Genomic DNA, 27,715 nt, shown 5'->3' with positions numbered 1-27,715 from the left:
TCGCACTAACATGCAGACAAGTACAGATCAGGATTATTTTAATAGGAAAAGGCACACGCTGTGATCTTCTCCAACTCACTCCTGATTTCAGGGAATTGTCTTTCTTCTTCAGATAACTTTGCATCTCCCCACCAACGCAAGCATCAAAGCCACGAGGCTGCATCGGAGGCACAGCGTGTAATTGCTCAATGTCAGCAGCGCGAGGCTCTGCATAGCACTCTCCTTTAACGTAGCGTGGTGCGTGGGGCTCTCGTTGCATCATTACCGCATTATTTTTAGATAACTGTCAGTGAATGTCAGAATGCGGGTCGATAAGCTATTAGATTTATAGGCAGAGCTAGCCATGCTTGTAGCAATAAAATGTAAAAGCATTCGACAATTTCCTGGAGAAATTTGACCATGGGGATTGGGGGCTAGAATGCAGTTGCTAGTACTCCCAAAACTGTTTAGGGAAAATAATACTGTACCACTAGGATACGTTACTGAAGTCAAATCGCTGCTGTTGACTGATCGGTAGGGTCAATACTGAGCACGTTCAGTTTGAACAGCTGCTTACAGACTTCAATGCGAACATCTTGCAGAAAACGTCTCCCTTTTAAGTTTAATATTTTGACGTGCAGAATGTCCTCACCTACCCCAGGATCCAAGCGCATCTGCAGGAGCTGAGAGTGAGCAGCCTGCCAGCCCGCCGTAACATCTGGACCAGATTGTTGAGTTTTATATAAAGATTAGTGGCATAAATCACAAAATGAGTAAAACCTTTTTAATTACCTGAGAACACTCATTTCTGTTCTCTTTTGTGCTATGCCTTACTAACCAGCAGCTTTGCTCACATGCTATGTGCAGCATTTCCATATAGGAAATGTGCAACTTTTGCCAGGAGAGAAGTAATGAGGGAAAATGGTGGCCAACATCACAGCAGAGGGACTCCCCAAAATCCAAGCGCATTGGCAGCATACGCCTAAAGCCAGCTTCGTCTGTCTGTCCTCTCTGATCAAAGCGGAAGATCTCCAAGGCACAAGCGTGGGACTGTTGTCTAAGCAATGCCTGCTGCCATTCGAAAGGCCTCGGGATATCCAAGATGCTGCGCGAGCCCAGCAGATGTGACACTCCACCGACAGCAGAGTCGTGCCCTTCTGGAGTGGCAGCTGGAAGCCGGGCAGGATGCCTTCGGGCGCTGAAATGTCACTACATGCCCGTGTTTTGCCAAATGCATCCAATTCCAAATGTCTCTTACTAAGCTCACTACTGACTGGGACTGAGGCTGGGAAATAATACAGGAATTCACATAATAATTACAGCACCTGTTTTTTGTGCTTTGTTTCGGATTTTTCTCTATCCTTAAAAATAAACCTCTGCAAGCTCTCGTAACTCATTTGGTAGCCTAAATCTAACGTATGTTTGCAAAATTTATTATTGAGCTAAGGTTCCATTTCTCCAGTCAGGCAGACACGAATTAATATGCAAGAATAAAATACCAACATTGTCACTATTTTCTAGTCATTGCTGTTGCATCTCATGATTCCTGTGTTGTCTCTGCATGATAAACGTGTTAGTGGCTTATTACTCATTCATTGCCAACGACAGTGAATATTCGGTTGATGATGCCAAACAACTATCGAAAACAAAAATTATCTATCAGTTCCTAGTCAGCCGGGTTGTAAACTAAATGTCACGTTAACGTCTCAGCTTCCAGATGCTTCCTAAGTGACTATCTGAAGCTTCATCTTTTAACTCTATTATTTCTCCAAAGAGTATTTATTGTTTTATTCAGTCTTTGATCAGTATCAGATGCAATTTCCATGGACCTGATAAGGATAACTTACAGGCAGCAGCTCTCAGGTGCCTGAAGACTCTCTCCACAGACCACGCTCCAGCAGTTACCGACTTAGGCTGAGAACTTTTAAAAGCATGTACCGAATGTGGATAATTTGCATTATTCACAATGGAGAATAAAATAGCCAAATCTGTTAGGTATACAATTGATATTAAAGCTGTAATTTTTTATCAGGTTGCTACATAAGGCTATGTAAAATGATCTAGTTTCTACTTCAAAAACATCATGGCAGTGGAATAGACCGGGAAAACAGTATATCAGATCCTGTGTGATAACCATCAGTTAATACAACACTCACATCCACCACAGCATATCACTGTATACTTTATCTCTACATCATCATTTCTTATATCAAAGGATTTTGCCCAGCAAGGCTGTGCTCCAAATCAAAATTGCTCTTCATAGATTTCATTAACGTGATTAAAGCTTGGCCCATTCCACCTATAAACAGCATTTCTCTACTCTCCAGTTTTTACATTCAGCTGCTTATCTTAATCAGAGAATTTCTTAGTGCTTTAGTTATATATTACCTACCTGTAAGGAAATTTTAATATTGCTAATCTATGGGTGTAACACTACTACATACTACTAAATGGCTGATGGAACAGCTTTTAATCTGCTTTATTTACATATATAATTTTCTATACTTGGTAGTTAGCTAAGTTTGTAATGTACTCTGAAGATGATAAGTGTTATAGAAGATAAGCATTATCTTATTCTTATGGGAAGTAAATCCACGTATCTCTAAAGTGTTTTAAGTTAATTAAGTGCCACTTCACAAGAGGGATAGTAAGACCACGCAAAAGGCTGTGTTTCAGTATCTGCCTCCATGCCCATATGCAACCCCCACAAAGTTAATTTCCTAATTGGATAAGCAGACGAGAGCACAATCTGTGTGCATGGAGGCTGCTGGCATGCACTTGTTCATATCTCAGCATGTGCAAATAATTCTGTGTGCAAAAGCACAGATGCAAGCTTGTTTAAAAAAATGAACATAGGCTTATTTAACTGACACGGAATTTGAAGTTCCTCTTCAACTTTTAACATTTGCTACAGCAGCAGTCTACTTTGTGGACTTCTTGAGTGCACGGGGAAAATAAAAAGAAAACTCTGATCACCCATTTTCTGGCCAGCTCCACTCCAGCACTTCTTCATTGCTGGCCACTCTAGCAACGCCAGTGATGTTTTTCAGCAATTTGCAAATACCTTTTATTCCTTCTGATCTTGTACATCATCTCTTGTGAGTTTAAAAAGTAAAAATTAAATGACAAGTTTCAGGTGAGTCAGCAGTGTCCTTTCAGAGCGCTCTCTGTCTTACTAATATTTAGCACAAAGTAAAGAACTTTGATATTGAAATTTGTTTTTTTCCACTCTCCTCCGAAAGATACCACATCATTCCTGTCTAACTGACTTCAAGGCAGCTGATTGCTCGCTAGGTTTAGCTCTTGCTGTGCACCAGCCAAAAAGCACTGGACGGGGACTTCGCAGCCTGCACACTCCTTGGAGGCTTTAACCCACAACCCGGAGCTCTGCTGAACAGGCTCAAGTAGCCATGCAGATGTTTACCCCAGCACACCAGGGAGGTGGCTAAATAACTGCCTCAGATAGCCCGTGAGCAGCAGAACTAATTTACTGGTATTTGCTCAGGGTGCTTAGCAATGGCAGACGTGGGTGATGGCTTCCCCACAGGCAAAACAGGGGTTTATTTGGAGAACTCCCCCCTGCGATTCTTATTCTCCTACAGGCAGCACTACTCAATGACTGCACTGTTCCTACATTGACTTCAAGAGCATCTGGCAAGCAGGGTTCGGATTGCCCACTTTAGTGTAGGATCAGACCCAGAGGGACAGGAAAAAAAAAAAAAACACCACCAACTAACACACAAAATCATATCCTTGTGCCTGGCATGAACATTCATCAGCGCAGCCCTGGCACTCTGCACACTTAAGAGAAACTGGTTATGGGCCCTACGCATCCCACCAGCATCTTGGCGGGCGACACCCAACCTCCTAACGCACCTCCTACCTTGGGCAGGCGTTGCCAAAGGCACGCAGCAGCCTTATCCTCTCTGTCTCAGAGTGAACACATCCTGCATTGCTGCGAACATTTCCCTTTTGCACACCCAGGCTGGGATCAAGCTCACCCTCAAGAGGATGAAGGGAAGTGCAGCAGAGAAGTGCAAAAGCTCAAGGAAGAAGAAACAGCCAAACAAAGCCAGCTGGGCAATTCCCCCACGGCTCTTGCTTGCAGGAGGGAAGACGAACGGCTACTCACCGTGCAACACATCCCATCAAGAAGGATCTCATAGTGAGAAAAATGTTTGTAAGCTGTCTCTTCAGGTAAGCTGTAGCTTTCCTCAAATCACGTCACTCATCATATATGCCACTGATCTCAGGACACAGCAATTTGGTGTTAAGAAGTTTGACCTGCCTTTGTGGTTTCAGGATCCTACAAACACATTTCTCGAATTCCTCCTGGTCATAAGTGGGATTCAGCAATAGCCCCAAAGGGGCAAGGTAGGTAAATCAAAGAACCTTACCCCAGCACTTCTCAGGGGGCGTACGGTTGCAGCAGATACTGACTGCACTCTTCTGAGTCTTTATTCCAGCTCCTCCCTAGCTAACTAGTTTGCCTTTTACATAGGCACAGAGGTCCCCTCTTTGTGAACAAGGACCCAAACTGAATGTTCATTTGTGCGAATCTCCATGAAGTTGGAGGTAATCTGGACCACAATTTTCACTTATGTAAATGCCACCATTAAAAAAAAAAAAAACAACAACGTTTGAATCAAAAAGACAAGTTGTGGTTAATACCCAGAATAAAATGCACACGTTCCTTTCAGACCTTCATTAGCTTTCTGTTAACATCTGCTCAACAAGAAAATTCCATCCACAGAATGACTACAGAAATTAAAAATCCTCTGAATTCTGAGATAAGCGTGTGCCCAAACAAAAACCTCCATTTCAATAGACTATTCAAAGGTCACCCACATACTTCTTTGTGACTGTGGGAGCCATCTGATGAGAGATGAGCAAAGAACAACAGAAAATCAAGAGGCAAAAACCACAAGACTTGTGCAATGAACTAAGGACCAATAATAAATTTTTAAAAAGAACAAAGCACGCGTATAGTTTTCAATCAGGTTTAGGCCAAAAAAAGAGTGAAAAGACAAATTTGCACAGGTCTAAGTCTTCTCACAGATTCTGTACAAATGACTCCAAGGCAAAAACTAAGCAAGGGCAACATTTGATGCAATTAATCGCCAATCCCCAGCCCAGTTCAGTATTCCCACAGTGCTCTTTTCCTCCAGCATCTGAAACAAGCATCCCGTGGTTGTGCAATGACAAAGCCACCTAACTGCAGCCAGAAAACACTACAAGACCAGCAAGATGCATCACCTGGAAAATGAGACGTCACTGCGGGCTGCAGATCAGGTCACGTTTGGGACAGCTGTTTGTGCACAAAGAGCATCTACTCTGAGGAGTAAGATCCATCCTGGTGCTGTTTCCAGAATGGCAATGCAGAGGAACATCATTCAAAAGGAATGATTGTGTAAAATCACTCCTTTACCAGACCAGAGGCATATAGTGTTGTTTAGCTTGCTTTTATAGCCAGCACAGAAATAAACAGGCGCACATATAAAATGAGGGTTGCCATACCAGAGAGAGCTGTTCTTTCTGATATGTTTTATACCACGATTCAGATAACTAAAAACAGAGCAATGGCATGATCAGATTGCTCATTTGATCTTTACAGAATTGCAGCCTTTAAAAAAATTCACTTTTTTAAAGATGGCTTCAGCTCGCACTGAAATCCAGCCAAGTCCTGTAACACAGACAAAAATCCATAGCTGATTCCACCCAAACTGTGTTTCAGTTTCTCTCTTTGGCCAAACATTTCCCAACGCTCCCTGAGCTGCAGGCTTCCCTTGTGCTATGCTACAGGATACTAAAACATTTCATACATGCTAAACCACAGGTCAGACTGAAAACTAAAGACAACTTCAAGCACCAGAACAAATTCTCTCGGTGGACACGTTGTGTAGGGAACTTGTCGAAGAGCATATGGCAGGCTTTGTTTGGCACTTGTCACCAGCATGCTACTTTCCTATCCTAAAAAGAGAAAAAATGAAATGAGCTCATATCTGCGCACTTCACACAGACACTAAGATTTCAGCTTTAACTATTCGACAAGCACCCAGGAGAAGACCGAGCTCCGATGGGGGCTCAGCAAACTCCTGGCGGGGAAGCTGGTCCAGCTGCTCCGCATCCTCCATCCCACCGACTGTCTCAGCACACCTGGCTGTGGCTGCATCCTTTCGGAGCTGGGGGTGCTGACGGGGTTCACACAGCCCTCCCGCATCATGCTCTGAACCCGTGCCTTGCTGAAGCACAACACAGACATCTCTCAGGGAACAGAGCACATGGTACTTTCCCTAAAAATCACACGTACCAAATATACACTTGGCCCAAAGTTACGTAACTGCTACACCAGAGCTATTTTTCAGCCGGACTCATCAGCAATGCCATAAATCACCCCAGCACGCAGAGGCCAGGCAAGACGTTGTATTTATGTGCTCAGCTTCCTGCCTGTCCTAAGAAAACATTTGTGATACGGGCAATGCATCTGCCACCTCTCTGCCTCCCCTGTTCTCCAGGTGCACAGCTGCTCCGCAGCACTAAGCAGCCTCCCGCCGACACGGCACATCCAGAGCTGCCCTCGCGCACCAGCTAGCTCTAAAAGCATCCCTCAGAGCACATCAGAGCAGGGACCCTCCTGTTTACCTCCACAGAAGAGCACTAGCTTATGATTTCAGCTCTCCCTCTGAATTTGGGGGCTGGTAGATGGCATCATGATTATAGGTCCAATACCACAGTCCCAGCATGTGGTCTCCTATCTTGAACTGCAGCTATCGCCCCTTTTTAGGTAAAGTGGCTAAACCTTCCTGGAAACTTCTGCCCTGTGCAGTATCCACCAGCACCAAGTTTGTTTCCTTGTACATGACGCACACTTCTCCACCTTATCCCTTGTCGTTCTTTCATTTCACCTTGTTTGTCACCCTACAGTGCTGCCTCAACATCTTGTGATGCTAGCTGTTCTCACGGACAGGACAGGCATTGCATGCAAGTGCATAAAGTAACAGTATAAGTAACACTTCCCTACTCCGCTGAGTGCTTCTCCTTTCATACAGCACCTTCAACAAAGCACAGATGCTGACCAAGACAACTATCAGACACCAGGAAGAGTACGCTGCATTCCCCCACCTGCCTCACATCCTCGGTGCTGAAGTGCAAGCAGCAGTAGCTCCGATCCAGCACAGAGACACGATGCACGCCGGCTTTCAGCTGAACGCAGCACGGAATCATGCATTAGCTTCATATTCAAAAGTCAGGGAGGGAATCGCACTGCCACTGCCAAAAACACTAACTCTGCTAATTCTGCAATACAAAAGCTGGTAGTCGTTTAGAGCTACAGAGATGCGAAGGAAGAAGTGGAAGACTTGATTGAGATCACATTCCCAGTTGTGAATCTATGGGGAACAGTTTTTAAAAAAATTAGCTTCCACAGTCAGTGTTTTAATTAGATAGCTCACCTAGATTTCTTACGTCTTTACAGCATGTTTCTCTATCCCACGCGGCATCTTTAAAACTCCCTTTCTACATTTCACAACTACTGAACCTGGTGAGATTTTAATAGAAATCCCTTCGCTACACTATAAAGAGAAGCAGTACTTGAGGTTTTAATTAGCAGCTGTCAAGGCTAAGCCATAGGAAATACTGAATTGTTTGCTTAACTTATTACAGAAAGTGCAATTTGCTTTCTGACCTTCAGCACTCCAACAACGTAATGTGCTTTAGCCATTTAAAAGATCCGTCCAAAAAGGACAGCTCGGCAGTGGTTAAAGCCATTCCCTCAATCAATATAAGCCGTGCTGCTCCAACCCTGTATTTGGCCACTGAACACCCTTCTCATTTGATGTAGAAATCATGACACTGTAATTTCCTGGCCAGTACTACAAACCTGAAAGCCGGCATTATGTTATTATGCTTTCCTCCCATCCTGTGCAAGGTACTCTGAGCCTTTAACACGAACAGAACTTGGAAATCAGATTGCAAATCAATTCAGTCAGCTGAAGCTCCGTGTTCACGATAACATGGGAAAGGGCACAGTTCTAGCACGAAAACTTCAAAAAATCGTCACGCTCGCTCTCTGCCTCAGCTCACGCTCCCACCCGTGCCCAAAAGGCATTAAAAGCAGACGCACTCCTACCATTGAGCTGCCTGTAGACTATGTCTTCCAGGAGGGAGAGCCTCTTCAGCACCGCATCCTGGATGGAGCCGATGCCGTGGGCTGTCAAGTTGACCACTTCTGCCCTGGGATGGACGTCGTGGAAAGAGTCGCCGCTCTTGGCCGTGATGGGTCTGCACTTGGCCAGGAAGAGGACGAAGCCAGCCACCGCGATCAGGTTTAACACCAGCAGGACTTTGACTCTCCGCAAAGAAGCCATCAAACTTCCCGAGGGGCACCTCCAGCCGCCGCGCTGCCAGCAGGCGCTAGGGGAGCGGGGCGGCAGGTGCCGGCCGCGGCGCGCACATCGCTCGGCTCCGGCACGGCTCCGGCACCGGCACCGCGCTGCGGGGAGCTGCGGGGCGGCTGCCGAGGCTGTGCCGAGCCCGCCCCGGGGCTACGGCCGCCCGGGGGAGGCGCCGCCCGCCCCGCTCCGCCGTAACTTCATGCCCGGCGCAGGGCGCCCTGCGGCAGCGCCGCGCCCGCCTCCGCCGGCGGCGCGGTGCGGGATGGGGGCATGGCCCTCGTGGCCCCTCGCGGCTCCTCCCGCTCCCTCCTCGCTCCCGCACGGCTCCTCCCGGCCCCTCTCGGGCCCTCCCCGGCCGCAGCCGCCGCCTCCCGGCCGCAGCGCGGCGGGGCGGGGAGCGGGGAGCTGGGGGCGGTCGCGGAGCGGCCCCCGCCCCTCTCAGCGCACGCTCGGGGGAGAGGCTCCGGGCCGGGCCTGGCGGCGGGGCCGGCCGGAGGGGTCGGTGTGCGCGTACCCCCTCACACCAGCCCCTCGGGCTCCCCCCGGCCTGCCCCGAGCCGTAACGCCCCGGCTGGCTGGGATGTGCAGGGGCTGCTCGGAAAGTTTCCGTGCCGGGGGGGTTCAGGCGCCCCCGGCCCGACGCGGGGTCCCTGCCCCAGCTTGGCTCTGGGGCTTCCCGCGATGGACGCTGTGTGTCCCACATGGATGGAGGCTGTCCGCACACAAACGTTTAATCACGAGCTGCAGACCGTCCTGCTTTCCCCTCTCTCCCCAAACGTTCTGCATCAAGCACCGAGGTGGTCAGCTCCGATCACCTACGCTCCCAGGTTTACATTGCTGTAACGCTAAATACCACAAACAGGAATTCAAGTCCAACATTTCAGTGCCAGAATACTGAAAGTTCTCATCCGAGAGGGCGCCTACGAACAGAACAGCTGCAGTAAGCCTCTCTCTTTGGAGCTTTATCAGTTTGCCACAGTCAGCCCTGCTTTTCAGAACGATGACATGAAAATGGATTAGAAGCTCAAACACTGACTCATTGGATCATACAAGGCACCTTCTCAAGGTGCAAGAATATCCCCTCTCACCTTCAAGCCATAATTAAAAAAGGGGAAAAAATGCCATGGAAACAAACCTAAAATTGCTTTAAAGGACTGGGAGTTTAAACTTAGTACTTACTGTATGTGCAACCCTTTATGGTTTCTACCTTAAGATCCAGGATGCTGCTACAATCCCAAAGAAAAGGGAGTCAGGCACATTTCCTGTAGACAGATGTTGAAATAAGGCAGTCGGTCAGTCATCCACGCTCCCATTTACAGGGCTTTCACCTGAGAGGGTAAAGAGGGTAAAACTGTGAATGATTTTAAAGATATGAAGCTTCCTCTACCTTAGATATTCCTGAAAACCATGAAAGTTTTTTGCTGGCACTGAGGGGAAGCTTACCAATACACCTGCAGGTTTGGGGGTTGTCTGGGGTGTTTTGGCACATGGTAAGCTTAAGTGTTCTGTCTCCAGAGCTGTCTACTGATACTTTTTTTCCCTCTATCAATAATAGCAATGTAAAAAATGCACAAAAACACAAAACAACTTTGCAGAGTTGTTTACCAAAAAGCAAGGCCACATAGCCTCTAGACTGTCAGGAGGCAGAAATATTGAGAAATAAAACAGAAATAGGACACAGAATATTCAGAAATAAACAGAAAACTACCTGCTGCTTATTTTAAAGCAGTATTGGATGTAGAGACCATTCCTGCAAGTCCTTCATTACACGGTGCTCCCACTGAATTAAGCATTGTTGCATTACAAAGGAACAGCAAGATCTATTTTAATTATAAAACACTGGTTGTAAAAAAAAAATAGATTTAAGAAATTTTGACACATGGCTGTTATATAATATAACCCTAATGGGAAGGAAAAAAAAAAAAACTCCCCCCCAAAAATAAAAATGACAAATAAAAACCACCCCATGCAACTGAAACAAAGCAAAAAAAAAAATTAACTCTTACCTTGCTAAAATCCTTGCAGCTCAAGTCCAAAGAACCCAGGCTGGTATTATTAAAGGGTTTGTAAAGCTGCTTGACTAAAGCAATAACCTTCCCATTTTCACATTTGATTTCTAGACTGCCCCCCTTGGACAATTCAATCTGCAAGCACAGACTGAATTTGAGAGTTTCAGTCAGCTCCTTGCTAAAGGAGAAGGAGAGCATTTTTTTACCATCCCCCTTCTGAAAGGAGCAGAAGTAAGTCCCCAGACAAAGCAGGGATGGAAGAAGAAAGCCACAACCCACCTTATGGTGGGCCTGTGGACAGCACGTGGTCGCCATGAAGACAACGTGCCAGGACAAAATAAATACATCCAAAAACCTGTACGAAAAATAAATTGAAGTTATATATTGTTTGGGAAACAGCACGAGCTGTAAATAAATCAAGAATACCCACATTCAACAGCTCCACTCATATCCAGGATGATTTTTAAAAACTTTCCCAGGTACCTGTTATTGTTGCTGCTTTTCTTTATATAAAAGGCAGAACTAAACAGTACAGACTTTGAAGCTGTGTTAGCTGACAAACAGCCATCATCTGGGACATTCAGCCAGCCCACCTGCAAAACATCTCCATTACACAGGAGAGAGGTTTTCTCCTGCTGGCCTCAGGGGGAAGAGGTGCAACTGGGCAAATTCTTTGCCTACGCAAAACTCCTAATGTGAATCAGCATTGGCCTTTTGGGAAGGAGTGGGGACAGGGGGACACCTTACAAAGAAACTGATCTCTCCTCTCCCTAACTGGTTTGCAACATTACATGTTTCACAGGACCTTTCTACTTCTTACCAGCAGCAACAGTTTGAGTTTGCCCTTGCTTTACTCACAGGGAGCCATCTCACTTTGCTCAGCTTTCTGTAGCCGATCACTTCTGGTGTGATGATCAAGATCCTAGAAACTGCTAGGGCTCAAACTCCAAAGAATTAGCAGCAATCATTACATGCCCTGTAGCTCTCCCGAGTACCAACTGCTAGCACGCTCTGCACAAGAGTTGGCCAACTCTACCATATTTCCGAATAGCCTAAAGCTATCTGCGTCATTGAGTTGCACTAATATCTGCCAGCAGATGCCTTTATGCCTCCCCACATGGGAAAAAGCAGTATACTTTACAGAGCAAAAACCAATAAGGACAAAATCTACCGAGGATGTACATCAGCAGGACGTCAGAAAATACGCTTTGTGTCATAAAAGTCTTGAGAACAGCCTGGTACAGATAGGTCTCTTGGCCTGACTAATACTGATAGGAAGGAACTGATAGGGATAATACTACAAGGAAAAACCCTTGTACTATGTGTCCTGCCTAGTAAGGAATTTTTGTGCTTTACATTCAATATAGTTAAGCACTAATAACCTAAGGAAGCAGTGGAAGGGTTGCAACATGTGGTTGATCGACCTTGGAGATGGAAGATAAGAAGGAAATGGAACAGTGTGCATAACTCAACTGGAGTTGGCACATCAGCAAAATAACATTTAAAGAAGGGAAAGCAAAAACCAAGCTCAGGGCTAGCCAGCAGGCAAAGGTGAAGAGGCCTCAATGACCACCAGGACCATTGACTCAATTCATTGAGTCTGCACAGATAGCAGGAACATCTGTAAATAATTCCATGAGTGTAATGAACATGTAAACCTTGTGATTCGAAGGCTGTTTGGTTGGCATTGATAAGGCAGACACACTTTGGCAGAGCAATCCCCGTGTCTCCAACGCTGCAGCTTTGATAATAAAGAATGCCCGCTAAGATTTCAAAGTAAGTCTTAGAGAGTTTTATTCGCCGCTTTTACGGTAACAAGCCTCACACACTCCACCAACCAGTATTTAAGATTTGCATCACAGCAAGAGACTTAAGAAAATGTAAATGTCTATGCAAAGTGTTAGTGTACAGTAAATGTGAAAATGTCTGTCAAGACCCCACTCTCTAAATCAGGGTTTCAACAAGGACTAGCTCAACCTTCACTGGAGGTTGTTTCCTTTTTTTTTTTTTTCCCCTTTTCTTCCTCAGTTTGTGCACTTTCATTACTTCCTCACAAGAAAAAAAAAAAAGGCATGGAATATTACAAAACAGAAAAGAAGAACTAAAGGGTATTTATTGGTATCAGGGAGAAAAGATCAGTTTGCATGTCTAATAGAAAAATTCTATTTTTGCCTAGTACAGAAGAGTTTCTATCAACACTACACACGCTTTTCAAGTGCTAGCCAAAATAATTACTTCTCTCCTTCTGTGGGGGAAAAATCCACTAAATCATGAATATTCAATAGATTGATTAACAACGTAGTAATCCTTTAGCTAAAATCTCCGCTCCTTAAAATACAGTGAACACTAGCTGCTAGGTACAAGAAGAATTAAAAATACAAAAATAACTTAGTTTGCAGAGGTTATCTCATCCAAATCACTTTAAAAGTATGTAACAGCAGCACGATGCCATGTCTGCTAGGCAGACTCTTTGTACATCCCTGGCATCTCTGCTACTCCGCAGAAAAATCCATTGTCATGCTACTTACTGGAGCCACTGCCAGCGTTGTGTTCTCCAGGGCAGGCAGCGCAGGCGTCTCCTATCAGCTCCGGCTCAGTCCTCTCCCAGCTGCTCCCACAGGCTGGCAGAGTGAGGGTGTCACCAGGATGCTCTGCACCCACCTGGGAAGCCTAAATGTCTACATTTGTGGCATAAGAAAGCAGATATTTGGGTTGTCTTAGAAAAGTTCGTTTGACCCACGTAAATTAGCCTGTGACTTTGAATTGCCAGAAGAACCACGATCTGCAAGAGAATAAAATAATAATAATAACAAGGCTTCCATTTAAAGCCATGAGATTCTTCTTCAAAATCCGCCTAGAGTATTTGTTAGCACAATCGGGTTTCTTCTTTGTTTGCAGGCTTCAGGTGATGCCCAGAAATTGCCAGCCTTTCATTTTTCTCTCAAACATTTGAGAATTCCTGATTATTTAATTTTATTTCTCTGCTGTCTGAAACCACTGAGAGAGTCCTCCCTCGAGATAGGTCAGGTGAATTCAAGCATCCCTATCACTTATGTCTTTATTTTTCACACTGGCATCTTCTCCACGCAGGAATTTGCCCCGTGAAATGCTAAAAGCTGCTGTAAGATGCACACAGCACGCAGTCAGTTTGGGAATTGCAGCTACAATATGACCCAAAGCATAAGGCTCTTCTGTGGGGAGCTGCGCTCCAAATGCTGGTCCAGAAAATGCAGTAGTGCCGGCATAGCAAGGGTCAGTGACAGTGCTGAATTTCACTGATCATGTGAGGCCTGATCTCACAAAATGATTCAGCACTTGGGGGGAAAAAATATTTATGTATATATATCCCTTTAGAAGCTAATGTAAAAAGTTGATGGTACATTGTGTGCTCTTTCTGGATTCATTTTTGGCAGTAACTTAAGCATGTATTCAACACCAAGGAGTGAACCCTTTATCTCTAGCCTTATGATTTTCTAAGCTACAAGAATGGGTAGCTAATGCACAAAAGTAACTTTCTCCCCAGTTTCATCTTCAAAGTTTGGAAACACATTTAGTTCTACATTACAATGATTCTATTCATATTTCATGATTTTTTAAGTTCAGACTGTGAGCATGGACAGCTCATCACTGACACATCAGTGAAATGCTGTGAAAAACAAGCAACATATTGTGCTTTTAGCTTATGAGGTTGCTTTATAGTTCCCTCAAGGATATTAAAACGAGATCTTTGCAAGGATTATCAATAAGTATCTTCCAGGATCAGCACTCCTGAAGTTTCTAGAATGGCTTCAAATTTTGACTGAATTTAGAAATGAAAGAGCTCACTCAGAAAAGGCAAAATCATAGCTTATAGCTCAAATATTCTTTTGTTTTGCTGCTTTGCATTTCAGATTCTGGTCACCACTCTGAATGCTAACTCCTACGTATTTTTCTTATTAAAGCTGGTTTCAAAAGGTTCAGCTTCTTTCTCAAAAAACTGAGAGGAAGGGAGAAGAGCAAGTTCATTGAAATTTTGACAAAGCATAGAAAAAAAAATAAAAAAGTCTTTTAAAACACAAAATTAGCTTTTTGTGTGACCAGAAAAGAACCCCCATTTACTCCTCTGTATACTAGATAACAAACATGGCCGATGTTATTACAGCACCTAATCACCTCATACTCCTTCATTTGAGGTAGGAAATACTATTATTTCTTCATGTTACATGTGCAAACAAAAAGATACCTGAAGATCTTTGAGAAATGGGCTCTAAATTCTCAAGAAAATTAAGAGATGTTAAAAACAACCTGGCCAGGCTCAAACCAAGAGCCTTTGGTACCAAGAGCTTGGTTTGACATCAAACTCAAGTTCCAGGTGAACCCACAGCTGATAGCCCCTTCAACACCAGTGGAGTACCTCTATGCCAACAGAAAGCAGGGAAAACCAGAAATCTCACTAAGCCCAATTTGTAGTATACCCCTGTTCCTACTAACACTGCAGTATCCCCTTATTTGATTCTCAGAAGTGCACGTGTGATAGCATGAAGTTGTAGACAGGTCAGTCTGCTTTGACTGACTAAACCTTTCAAGGTTTACTTTTTCTCCCTAAAAGCCTGATCTTGTTTCCTGTAGGAGTCTGGCCTCAGCAGAAGACATCCTAGAGATGAAGCATCCCTGCCCTGCTGCTCGTTAAGCCTGGCTCTGAGGACTTTCTAGAGGCTGAAGCCCACGCTCAAGAATAACTTACCACTCTATCCTTTGTATTAAGTTTTCAGCTTGGGGTTGAGGGAAAGACCCAATGCGTCTTCTGAAGCCACAGACTCCTGGGGGTGCCACGCGTGGCTCTCCCAGCCGCAGCCACGCAGGGCAGGAGGCACAGAAGCTGCGCTGAGGATGTGTCACTTGAGACTTGGACATGGTGCAGACACAGGTACCGATGGGAAACCAACACCTGCCTTTTCTTCCTTATCTAACACAGCTCTCCACCCATTGAAGTCAAAAATAGTGTCATCTTAAACAAAAAGCAACAAAAAAAATACTGTGAATTTTACAAGGCAGCGCACACAGATAACTTGTTTCTTTAAGTCTTTTCCATGTAATTCTTTTTTAGATAATTAAGATACCTCTCGCACTGAATTTGTGCTTCAGCTATGTTACAGTCATGCTACAGCAGCTTTTGTCCTGCTGCGACTATGAATGGTGGCTGACCATCTGGAAGTAATACCCAGTATTATAACCTTAAAAAATGTAAACCTCCCAATAAAGAGGTACCACAGATTGCAACAACGGCTTAATGAATGCCAACGTGTGTACTGCATCACACTAATTAAATCTCACTGATAAAGATTAATAAAAGTTCTTGTTACAGAATTTAAAAGATACTTCTCATAAAAATTTCAAGAGGTCTACATCCCAGCAAAGAAATACTTCAAAGCAGTTCTAATGTTTAGAAGCATAAGTAGGTCAAGAAACAGACACATGTATGTTTATACTTTGAATTAATCAACTGAATTCCCTCCTATCACAAAGCCTTTTCATATATAGATTCCCCGGAACAAAATTATTGTTTTGTTGAAGCACTTTTTTAAAACATACCAACTGCATGTCTCAGCAATTCCTCATAGATAAATACAAGGTACTGTTTCACTGTGGGATTCAATAAAAGTCAGAGTGGGAAACAAATACACAAGCAGGTTTTATTCCAGACTTCTTGTTGATTCACTGGGTATCTGTTGGGCAAGGTGATTTTTCAGGGTAGTCGTGGACCACACAGGCACTAAACTGAGGCTAGATTTTCAGAATTCCACTCTTCACATAAATCCCAACACACTGAGCAGTTCTGAAAAGCTGGTGCCTATGGGGAAAGGGAGATCTTGGGCAGGTGTCCCCTTGCACAAATACTGCACAAACTTACATTTTCTGTTTGTATCTTCTTGTTGTTAAGCAGCCCTGAGAAGCATACTGAAATCCTCAGCTCAATAATGCTGCCAGAATATTCCCCAACTCTGGCCTTGGGTGGGGATTTTGGGAGGTAGAGGCTACAAAGGTGCAAAACCCAGGGTGGACGCTCCTTAAAGCAGCTCTTTTCAAGTAGGAGTTGCCTTTTTATTCCAAGTATTCTCAGCTGGCAAGTCATTCAGGGCAAAACCTGCCACCTCTGCTTCCTCCTCCTCTCGTTTAACATCTAGATGAAGCTGCTGTAGGAGACTGGGGACAGCACAAGTCACTTTTGGCTGACTTGTGCTTTTTAGTCAGGCTCATCCATGCTGAGTAAAAACTACGACTTGCTCCATCAAATGAAAGCTAGTGCTCAAAACAGCCTGTTATTTTCTCCCTGGTTATGAAAGCAGGATTCACGCTATCTTCTCTGTCACCAAACACAGACCACCCACGCCCTGGTGAAGCACCATTCCAGCCGCTGCTTGGGGTTAGATGCAAACATCTCCACCAGTAGCTCCAGCCTGATAACACAGTTGCTGATCTTGATACAAACTGCCTGTTTTCACATGGTCCAAGCAGTTATTGAGTTCCCCTGAAGCAATTGTTTTCAGCTTTGAAGATTGCTGCTTTCATTTCAGAAGAATGGCCAACTATTTTCTGTTTTCTTCCCCACAATAGCATTTGTTGTGGGTGAAAGATGACATCTTTAAGGAAGCAGAGAGAGATTTATGTACTAGCCCCTGCTTCTAAAATGCATACCCAAAGGACTGAAGATCTTGCAGAGAGGAATATTTTTTTAAGGAAAAAGGCTGTGAGAGTCTATCCAAGTCTCTCTCTTGATCCGTGTGATCGCAGTGCCTGCGTATTTCCCTGTCACTCAGTGCAGAAGGGGAATGAAGCATAAGGAGGAGGAGGGCTTCATTCAAACTGCACCCCTGGTTTGCAATAGAGCCGAGCAACACGGCTGTGCTCAGCCCCAGGGAAGTGCCCCTGCCCCAGAAGCGCTCTGCCTCAACCACCTGCTCGAGGCACTGCAGCAGAGCACTGTGTACAGACCAAACGCTTGCCTTCACACTGCCTCAAAAATCCCATTAGGTGAAAAAAATCAGTGAAGGGACGTCGTTCTCTGAGCGCTACTGCTATTGAGTGCACGCTCAAGCTTTGCTGCCTTGCCAGCGACCGGCTGAAGAGTTATTCCATGCTTGCTGTTAATTATAAGGCCTATATGCTTCTGGTAAACCAGTTCTGCAGCGCTTAAAGCTTTAGGCTTGCTGGTTTCCTTCCTCACTGTATGCCGTGCAGTGCTTCCCCCCTCGCTAGCGATGCTGCACTTGAAAGGCCAGTGGAACATCAGATGGAGACCCCGCAGTGCTTTGCTTTCTCCTCTCCTTAACTGCTTTTTTAGCATTTTAAAAACACAATGCACTCATGAAAGCTTGTAAAATTCCTCATAAAGTTTACTGTGGCACAGGATTACAGAATACCTCTTGGAACTATGGATAAACAGCTAATCTTAGATCTGTCACCAGAAAGCACTAATATATTTCAAAAAGCTATTAGCCCTTAAACCAAAAGCAACACAGAATTTGATTTGGGGCAACAGGCTATAAAACACTGAAATTGTTTGGCAACTCGGCATTGAAAGCAGGTGGAAAAAGCTGTAAGAGCCCTGGTATTTATTTTATTCTGCCATTTAAGGCACATTTTACATAGATTCCAAAATCTGCATATGAAAGCTAACATTAAGTAAGAATATTTGAAAAACTGTTGAGCAATTGATTTACCACACATTTTCAGGAAGCAGAACACTGTTTGTTATGCTACACGAAAAGGCAGGGGAAAGTGGTAAATATTACATATAAAAAAGAGTAAACTATAAATAGCTTTTGCATTTTTATATCGTATCATATCTTGAAGGAGCTTTAGAACCATCAGCACTGACCATAACCTCCAGATATGAGCAATATCCATTCTGCAGATGGAAACACTAAAGCACACCTATTAATACTAAAGGGCCTTGCTATTTCTGAAGGACTTTGCCACAGGAATGGCAGGTCTGATGAGGGATGCTGGGACAGGGAAAAAAGTGTTTGAGGAATGCGAGAATGAAATAGAGTTTTGCAATTCTCACATGTAAAGCCAAAGCCTAAACTTGTTTCCTACCTTTTTTTTCCCCAGCCTTTATGAAAGGCTGGACTTGTCCTTTCTTCTTGCCAGTGGATGTGGGTTATGAAACAAAATAGGAAGAGGGTAAATTTTCCGGGAAAGGAGATGTGAAGAGACCAGACAGATGGGAAGTGATTCAGGTGAGGAGTGCAAGAGCTGTCCTCTCACAGGGTAGAGATACTGTTGTTGAACATTTTGGGTGAGGTCATCTTTATGCTCCTCAAAACCTCAGAGAAACAGAAAACGTGAGCAGGCCTTAAGGCAAGCTTCTAGCTTGCGGCTACGTGCTCGAATCTCCTGCCAGGGGCAGCAGAGCTGGGACAGAAGGGCCAATAAAACCCAGCAGTGGGGCCAGGCCCAGGCACCGTCTGTGACGCTATTCCAGCATGGGTTTGTCTGTGGCCTGGACAGTGTATTTGCATTTCTGTAGAGTGATCACTGCAGAAAGGATAATATTCACAGGAAAAATATTTTTGGTATTTCCTTGGCAAATAACCTACTGTATGCAACAACTTATTTCTTCCCCCTAAAAAATGTTCTCATCTCAGAGCCATTTAAGGAAAGGAGGAGTCAGAATAGTTAACCAGAGCACTGCTGCTCTTGTGGTCCTGCACCTGCAAGGGTTGGTGCACACAACCTATCAGCATAGTGGTGTGCCTCTGATCTTTACAGGAGCTCTGGTGTTTGCTTTAAATCAGTTAGACATACATACCTATGAGGAGGAGCTGAATTCTAAAATTTTGTCTAAAACAGGTTTCAGTGATGAAGAAATTATGCCTTCGGCATCCCTTCATTCAACAGAGTGTAAGCAGCATGGAGCTGACTCATTCCATGGTGCTGTCACTAGTATTATAAATATTTCAAACAGAAAGTACTTGAGGTAAGGAGGAGACGGTTCTGGAGAGAAAGAACAGTTATTATGACCCACAAAGGTCTAGTAAATAAGCAGTAACAAGATTCACAGGCCTGAGAGGCTGAACACATCCCAATAGCAGCTTTGCAAACTGCTTTGCTCTCACTGGGAAACAACCTCCTGTTTCCAGAATTCACACAGAAAAACCACAAGGTTTGGCTGCTCAGAAATGCTGCTCACAACTATTTCAGGGCACATTCACGCCAGATAAGACAAGACAGCTAATATGGGATGCATATTTTTCCTTCTCAGTATTCATTGTTTTGGTGTTCGGAAACAGTACAGCACAAAGGAATAAGAAGGATTCTTTGTAATAATTTTAGCCATCCCCACATCTGATGCTCTGATGCTGTAAGCCCTCTCCTGTACCAGCTGGTAAGAAAGGCACAAGCACGCAGGTAACGGGCCTTTGGAGAGTGAGATGGATGTGGCATAGCTCTGAGCAAACATATACAACTAACTGTCTCTGTTTTGTGGATAAAACAGCAGAAACCTGCTTTCAAACTGAGCATTTGTAATCTTGACCAGAAAAATTCTGTGGATGGATTTTTTTTAATGCCTGTACAAAAATGCATTAAGTAAAAAACTGAGTAGATCATTTTGGAAGTGTCATATATGCATAAATAAATAAATAAAAAACACCCACCCACCAGAAAAGCTACTTGCTTGTTTAGCTGCTAAGCTGCCAGAGGTAGTTCACTACAGATGAAGGAACAGTCATGGACAGGATCACAAGAAACTACTCAATTTCTTAAATTCAATAGACTCAAAGCAGCACAGAAGTATACCAGCTATCAATTTTTAGGATTAATAGAGAGGGGAACCACATACAAATTATTTTGAATTCTGATTTGAGTATCCCTTGAGATAACTGAAATTAAAGACCGTAGGTCTTAAGCTTACCAGTTGCAGCCACCAGTTGGAAGGCCTGGTCTCTCCCTTTTTGAGTCAAAGATCCACACGCAGAAAACTTACTACATGGAGACTCCTGATGCTTACCACACCTGACTCCAAGAGCACAGACGGTCCTGTTGAAGGTCAGCAGCTCCATTCACCTAGACAAGATCTCCTACAAGTCTACTGGGAAAACTGGGATCCCAAGTACTGGACTTTGGAGTTAACTTTTTACTGGTGACGTGGAAGACAAAAGTTACTCAGATTGAATGATTAAGTGAATAAGCAAATACTATTTACTGGATTTAATTCTTCCATTTGTTTGTGGATTGCACGCAAAGATACATTTCATTTCTGTGGATAGCCTCAGTAGTGCAATAAGAGTCTGAAGGCACACAGTATAGCCTGTTAATCATTCAGTGAAGTTACTATTCATTCTTGTGCAAAGGGCCGGGATAATACCTGCATATAACTCAAGCCTACTTAAACCCCATATTTAAAATTTCATTACAGTAGCTCACTGAATTGAATCACATCAGTAATCATATGTGCAAGTCTGCCTGAGTTGTCTTGCTGTTTATCTAGCTCCATTCTGGCTTAGGAGATTATTTCTGATAACAGCGACATGGTCACAACATTAAATTGGACTATGATTCAACTGGAACAGAAAATAAACTTTGACATACCCCATGTAATGAGGCAACAAGGAGTTAATTTTAACTAAGTTGATGTTTAGTAAATGGTTATTTTAAAACCATGAACTCTAATAACTCGATAGATCTATTTATATAAATGATATTCTCTAGCTAGTATTAACTATCCATATTCAAACTATTCATGTCTATAATTTATCAATTATCTGTGAACCCTTGACTATTAGACTTGTTAAAATGCTCATAATTCAAAATAGCTTTTTGCAAAATCTCCAAATAAGCAGATAACTGACTGCTCACAGAAAGTATGAAGAGTCTATATATGCATAGTATGAGTAACCTACACAGAAATCCATGCTGAAATGCTAAAATATTTTGGTGTATAGCTGATTCTGCTGCTGAACAAGAGCATGCCTGAATCTCTCTCTTTCAGTGCAGGGAGTCTGGAAAGGATCTGTTTTTTAAACTCTGCCTTGGGTGGGATAATGAATGGTCTTTCGGCTGTATTAGCAAAGAGGAAGGCTTGTAGGCAAAGCTTTCAGCTTTTCTTGTAGGTGTACCTTTAATCACTGGGGACTATACTGAGGCAAATAAGCCTGTTGATGTGGTATTTCTCTGAAATAAGGAGCTTTTGTTGCTCCTTTAAAGAGCTGCCAATGCCTGGAACAACATAATATATATATAAAGTGTGTGTATGCAAGTATTCTGCTTAGAAAGAACATCTAGGTCATGTTTTCCATACTGATCTACCTTCCATCTGCATCATCAAGGGCACTTTCACAGAAGCGAGAGCCTTATTAGGGATCTCATCTGCTACTGCTGCTTATTCCCCAAACTGAAGTTTAACCCTCAGTAGACACATCTTTTTCATTTCCCCAGCAAGCAAACAATGGTATCAATTTGCTCAGGGGACGGGTGTTGAATTTCAAGGGAAGGCAAAAAAAAATAAACAAAAGACAAACAAAAAGATTTCATAAGGCATCATTAATAAACGGCAGGTCAACCAGAGAGATAATTTCCCATATGCTTCCCATATGGTCCTTAAATGAAAACATTACTGGGCTCTGCATTTGCTAGATGTATGGCTGAGCATAAAAGGCATGTTCAAACAGAATATTGGAGGCTGAGAAATCTAACATCTCTCACCTTCAATACTAGGCATGGATACAAAATACAACAGTTTTATGGCGTATGAGATGTAAGACACCTAGCTACACAGTAAAAGCAGTCATTGGATACCCATTAGTTGGATTTTTGTTGTGGACTAGTATTTGACATCTTTCTTTATACTAGGTAGCAGTTTACTTAGGGAGAAATCCCATTCGTATCTGTAGCAGACACATAGTAACTTTTAACACATCATGGATAAGAAAAGCAAAGCCTAGTCTTCTGTATGTACCTGAAATATAACATACACTAAAGGTAAGTTGCAATTACAGTGGTTTAAAACTGGCAGTTTTAGCGCTCTTCCAAATCCTGGATGCACATAATTCCATGGTTATTACAGAGCACGCCATACTTTTCAGCCAGCAAGAGGCTTGTGTTTTGTAGCTGCAACCTGATTCAGCCCATAAAGATCCGATGCCTGTTCCAGCAGCCTGCAGGTTCACACTCCAACTCTGATATCACGTGGAATCCTGTAGCAAACCAGAGTTTATAGCACATCTCAAATCTAAAGGCAAACAACAACAAGAAGAAAAATAGCCCATACACAGGGAAAATGGTTTTGGCTAGTATTTGAAGGGAGGTGTTCATACAGTTCATGTATGTACTCGTCTAGTGCACATTAACTTGTCCAAGTTGGGTGAATATTTTTTTTTAATTTTAATTTGATGCTTTGCCTGCTTTGCACTCTCTGTGGCTTACATACACTCAAACCATGCAAGAAGTCCAAAACAGTAATGCCCTTAAATATTTAGAGCTGCTGTGTCGTCCTCTGTACAGCATCCTCACTGAACTGCCCTCATAACCTCAGCAAACCCCCCGTCTTTCAGACTGATTTGAATAGCTTCCTTCTGCCACAGAGCACTTCACAGCATGGGAAAGGACCTCCTCCTGGCTCATCAGGTTTAATTACCTATTAAACTACCTCATATTGCTACTTTCATTAAGGGATCATGCCCACAACATTAATGAATCTGACAGCCCAAAGGGGGCATCTTGGATATCAGATCCTCAGTTCTGAACCATTTGCCAAGGTCTCCCGAGAGTCCTAAAGTGACAGCAAGAGTGCAGCCCACATCACAGCTGGCAGACCCTCCTTCGTCCTCCTCGCCAAAACTCTTCTCCAAGGGGCCAAACCAATTGAGAAATTTTCTTTGTCTGAGTGGCAGACTCTCCACAAGGACAAGGCAACAATCTGAATTACTCATCATCATCCCAAAGCATTTTCTGTTTTTTGTTTTGTTTTCTTTATTAATTGACAAGCCCTTTATTATATACACATTAAATAAGGTGCTGCTCACTGGCAGGCTTAGGCCGAAAGAAAACAACAAATGTACAAGAAAATGGGATACTTCCCAGAGATGAGAAATGGGGGTGAAGAATGCTCAAATTACACAAAGTGCTTTCCAGGAAAGTTTAAGTTCTACTGTATTATTTATGGCTTCTAAAATCGTGAGGCATAGAAAGATGCTTTCCGTTCCCCCCCCACCTACGTTTCCTGCTGAGGATCTCAGAGCAAACTGTTAAACGCAGCTCCCAGGAGAGTCTGGCTTCGTTTACCCGGGCGTTGAGGACGGGGAGGGTGGGAGGAAACAGCAGGGCCTCTCACAAAGCAGTGACCCGAAGTTTTTAAGCTTTCTAAGCCAGTGGGAGAGACAAGAGGGCAGGAGGATTGCTCTCAGTCCCTGGGAGCTGGGGACAAATGGCACTGCTGCAGGACACGGTGCAGCAGCACGGGCAGGGCACGCAGTCAGCGCAGAGACACTGGCTGCAGGCAATAGTCTGGGTGGACTCTCTGGGCAGCCACTGTGTCCATGAATTTCCGCAATACTGTATCTGCTTGTAATTAGAAAGAAAGGCAATAAAGCTCAAAGAAGTCAACCCTATGTCAAAGCTGCAGCAGGGACCTTTTTAGCCAGATGGCAGCAAATCGTGTTTGTTAAATTCATTGTACCTCTGGAATCTCCGACATGTTCGCATCACACTTCCTTATAGATTCGTGTATCCTCATTTTGTCCTGCCTCAACGCTGGAATTTTGCCTCAGTTCTAGAAGATTAGAGCAAATTATATCTTTTATCCTCAGTTCAAAGAAAAATTAGGTGAACAATGGAACCTAATACAGCACTGCCAGAAGCAACTGAGCAGTGACCTACTTCTATGTGAGAAGTGAGCAGAAATGCAGGGGATTAGGTCCCAAAGACCACGGTGCCAGGTGGCATCTCATGCGTCAACAGCCCGACCTACCATCAGGTTTTAGGGAGAGTGCTGCAGAAGGCTGTTTGTTGCACTGTAGTTTGAAAGAAAATTCAGCCATGAAATAATTCAAGCTTATTCATGGCACTCAGAGTGCTGCACGTTTTCCCTTTTTTGAGTAAGACAAAACTGTGGAATCAATTTCTCTGAGCCAAATATCTCATGTGACAAATATAAAGCTACATTAAAATATCTGGCAGTATCACTCTCCTCCAACTTAAGAATTCAAATCATCTGGGACACTCAAGCTAAGAGCTAAAGCAAAAAGGAGACGTGCAGTTACAAAGGTTTGTAAGGGTTGGTTATGTTCCTATTTTCCCTCTTCTGAAGACTGTTATACTGTGACTAGCACAGTCCAGAAAATACAGCATAAAGTTTACAACAGAAGGATGTTTTATGTTGTGTTTTTTTCCCTGCAAATAGGCTAACAATAGACACCATTAGAATTTTACAACTCTTTAGCTGTAGCCCTCTAAAAAAATTAAATCATACACATTCACTTTTGCAAGATCCAAGTCTTCAGTAACAAAGCCAGTTTTTTAGAATATAAAGCACTGTTTGAGACATCACAGCTTGATAAAATATTTGGATTTCTTTTTTTTTTTTTTATGGCATCTGTGTATTTACAAACTGGCAATGCACCACAGTTCCTGAGGGAGCAAAACCTATTTCCTCAACTAATCTCCTTACTGAGAGAGTAGCGGAGGATCTTAGCAAATATGCTGAGCTGTAAAAGCTTTTATCCCTAGGACAAAGTACATTGCACTCTGACACACTACCTTCATTAAACAGAAGTGAGGAAGCATGATTAGCCCTGCTGGCTCTGACAGTAAGGACATTCCAAGAAGTTCAAGCCTACATGCAAAGTCCCATCCAGCTGCACATGAAACCTGTCCCAGAAGCTGTGGGGTACAAAAGCAGCCGGTCATAGACTCGTCTACCTCCTGCTCCTCAGCAGAAGCATCCTATGCATGCGGATAGCCTGTCTGAGAGACCTCCGCTGTAATTTACAGAACACTGTTATCAGAGCCTAGATACGGAACAAGTGCTGTTCAACTTTAGTTTTATCCTCATCACCAGAATAACTCACAAGGATGCAATTCCTTAATCCCAGCAGAGGCAAGCTCTGAGCAAGGCATGTAAATATAAAACAGGAAAAAAAATCAATGCTCAATACAGGCTAATTGATTTGTGAAAGGCAATGTACATCAGGAAACAGCAAATTTGAATCCCTGAAAACTCAGGCTGAATCTCGGCATTCTGTGCTCAGCTAAATCTGCTATTAAAGATGAGGAAAATTTGGATACAGAGATTCAGCAACAGGCTTTTCATCTGAAGTTTAAAAACCTGCACTTACTTCTCCAGAGGAGTTTCTCCCGATCTCATTGTGAGGCTATTTCAAGCAGGAAGCTTGGGTTATAAACCCAAGTGGGAATTTATGTGAACATCAAGGAATCAGAGCGCTGCAACACTGGTTCTAATTAGCAGCACTAGAGTGTACTGCAAACAACACCATTTCCCCTTCGATGTCTGCTGCTCTTCTGTCCTATGAGATGATCCCTGTGGAATTTATAAATTGAGCAGAGTACAGCCCTGAATTCAGATTAGAGTTTGGAATGAGAGGCCTTAGAGGGAAAACCCCACCAGACAATGCAGCTCCTCCACTGGATCGGAGCCAAAGTCACACCAAAAAGTCACCAGCGTCATGCTGTCGGGAGCTCTGTTTTAGGCCAGACAGCCAGTGACGTGGTAGCGGTCCCGTCAGGTGCAGGTGGCTTCCCCTCCGGCCTCAATGCTATGTGCTGCCAGATGCTTTCTACTGACTGAGGTCACACACAGCCCCAAAAATGAAAAAAGAGAAGAGGAAGGAATTGAGGACTGCTGTTCTGGACTCTTCTCAGGCTTTCTCACCCACACCGCCTGGCTCCACGCCTGGCCCCTTTCTCTAGGGCCCTGGTGCTCTTACTTACGAGCCGTCTCTGAGTGCTGACAAATTCCCCAGCTCTGAGCCACAGTTGAGCTTTGCTGCTTGCTCCAGTCAAGCCCTTTTTCATTAACAGTCTGATCAATGTCCCTCAGAAGCAGTCATCACCTCACTACATGCTATTTGTTGACTCAAAAATGCCACGGATGAGTGCAGCCAAGAAGTGACTGTGAACAGTTCCCGTAGCCTTCTGCCCAGCGAAGCACAGTGTGCCTCCAAAGACTTGGGACCCCTTCCCGAGGCACCTCTTCTCTCTCCTTTGTACCCGAGGAAACATTTGCAGTTGAGCAGTCCCAGTTCAGGCCAGAAGAACCCAGACTCAGTAGCCAACATGGAGACGAGCATGGACATGCCAAGTCCTGATGTCCTGGGAGCCCTCTCTACCCTGAGTAGCTTCGTCCTGAGCAAAATCACCTCTCTGAGTTGCACAAGGTATAGGCAAGATATAAAACTAGAAAAGCAGACAAAGCTTATTGGGAGTTCATCATTCTTCACACAATTGCTACAGATCAGTTGCACTTAGAGCTCAAACAATTATTCTGTATTTTTGTCCTCTAATTTTTCCCAGTTTTCTTTTGTGTTGACATATTCCTACACTACACCAGCACGTAGAGCTGCTGCTTGCTGTTAAACGGATGCTGTTATTCATGCCTCCAAGAGAACTGACCTCTAGATGTGGTTTGCTTTATTTTTAAAGCATTTATTTCCTTTTGAATGAAAGTCACCAAATTAAAGCAAGCTATTTTTTTCCCCATTTTCAGACTATAATAGAACACACAAACATAAGACAAAGTATGTTTAAACACCTTCTCCAAATCAAGTAAAAACCCATCCATCTTAACAGCAACCAAAATTGATAGCTCTTCCTACACACTATGAACACAGCAGATGTTAAAAAGTTGTTTAATCTTCTTTAGAATGCTTTAGGTAAAAAGCTGTGGCATTCAAATATGTACAAAGAAGGTCAAAGAACTAAAATGCCTTGAAACAGTTTTGCTCAGGGGCCAAAGGGATCTGAAGTGCCCTCTGTAATTTCTCAAGTTCCCAAACTTCATTATTATCAAGCCTGCTTTTCCCTTTTGATGTTTTACTACGCAGAAGGTAGGTGTTGCTATCAGCATATCCAAAACTTTTAAGCATTTTTGATTTATTCTCCTTGAACTGTTAGTATACCTGAGGCTGAAGCTAATGATTGGAAATCGACTGAAGTGGAGATTTACCATAACCACATTTTCAACCCCATCATGAGGGCAGCTTTACAGCTTCTCCTGGATATTCAAGAATGTAGTAACCCCTCAAACCTACAGAACTGTTTTATAAAAGTTACTATTTTTAGAAAGTTTTCTCTTTCTTTACAGAAGAATATTGGGTCTTTACATTGGTTTGTCCC

General features: G+C 43.6%; 1 protein-coding gene and 1 long non-coding RNA gene across 3 annotated transcripts in view; one reads left to right on the top strand and one right to left on the bottom strand.

Moving 5' to 3' along the window:
* Nucleotides 1-4,668, top strand: part of LOC310884564 — a 30,492-nt gene extending 25,824 nt beyond the window's left edge. Inside the window, exon 2 of the long non-coding RNA XR_014574284.1 lies at nt 641-4,668. This is a non-coding gene — a long non-coding RNA (uncharacterized lncRNA). The remainder of the gene's footprint in view (nt 1-640) is intronic.
* Nucleotides 1-8,750, bottom strand: part of GALNT17 (polypeptide N-acetylgalactosaminyltransferase 17) — a 208,433-nt gene extending 199,683 nt beyond the window's left edge. The window contains exon 1 of one of the 2 annotated variants that reach the window (XM_083806492.1): nt 8,108-8,750. In XM_083806492.1, coding sequence (XP_083662618.1) covers nt 8,108-8,345 — 238 coding nt within the window. In that variant the 5' untranslated portion in view covers nt 8,346-8,750. The remainder of the gene's footprint in view (nt 1-8,107) is intronic. The other variant, XM_083806491.1, reaches the window with a different exon arrangement.
* Nucleotides 8,751-27,715: the final 18,965 nt, after the last annotated feature.

The sequence above is a fragment of the Anser anser genome (genome assembly GCF_964211835.1).
Source record: "Anser anser genome assembly, chromosome: 20".
NCBI lineage: Eukaryota > Metazoa > Chordata > Aves > Anseriformes > Anatidae > Anser > Anser anser.
This window is presented reverse-complemented; position numbering and strand designations above follow the sequence as displayed.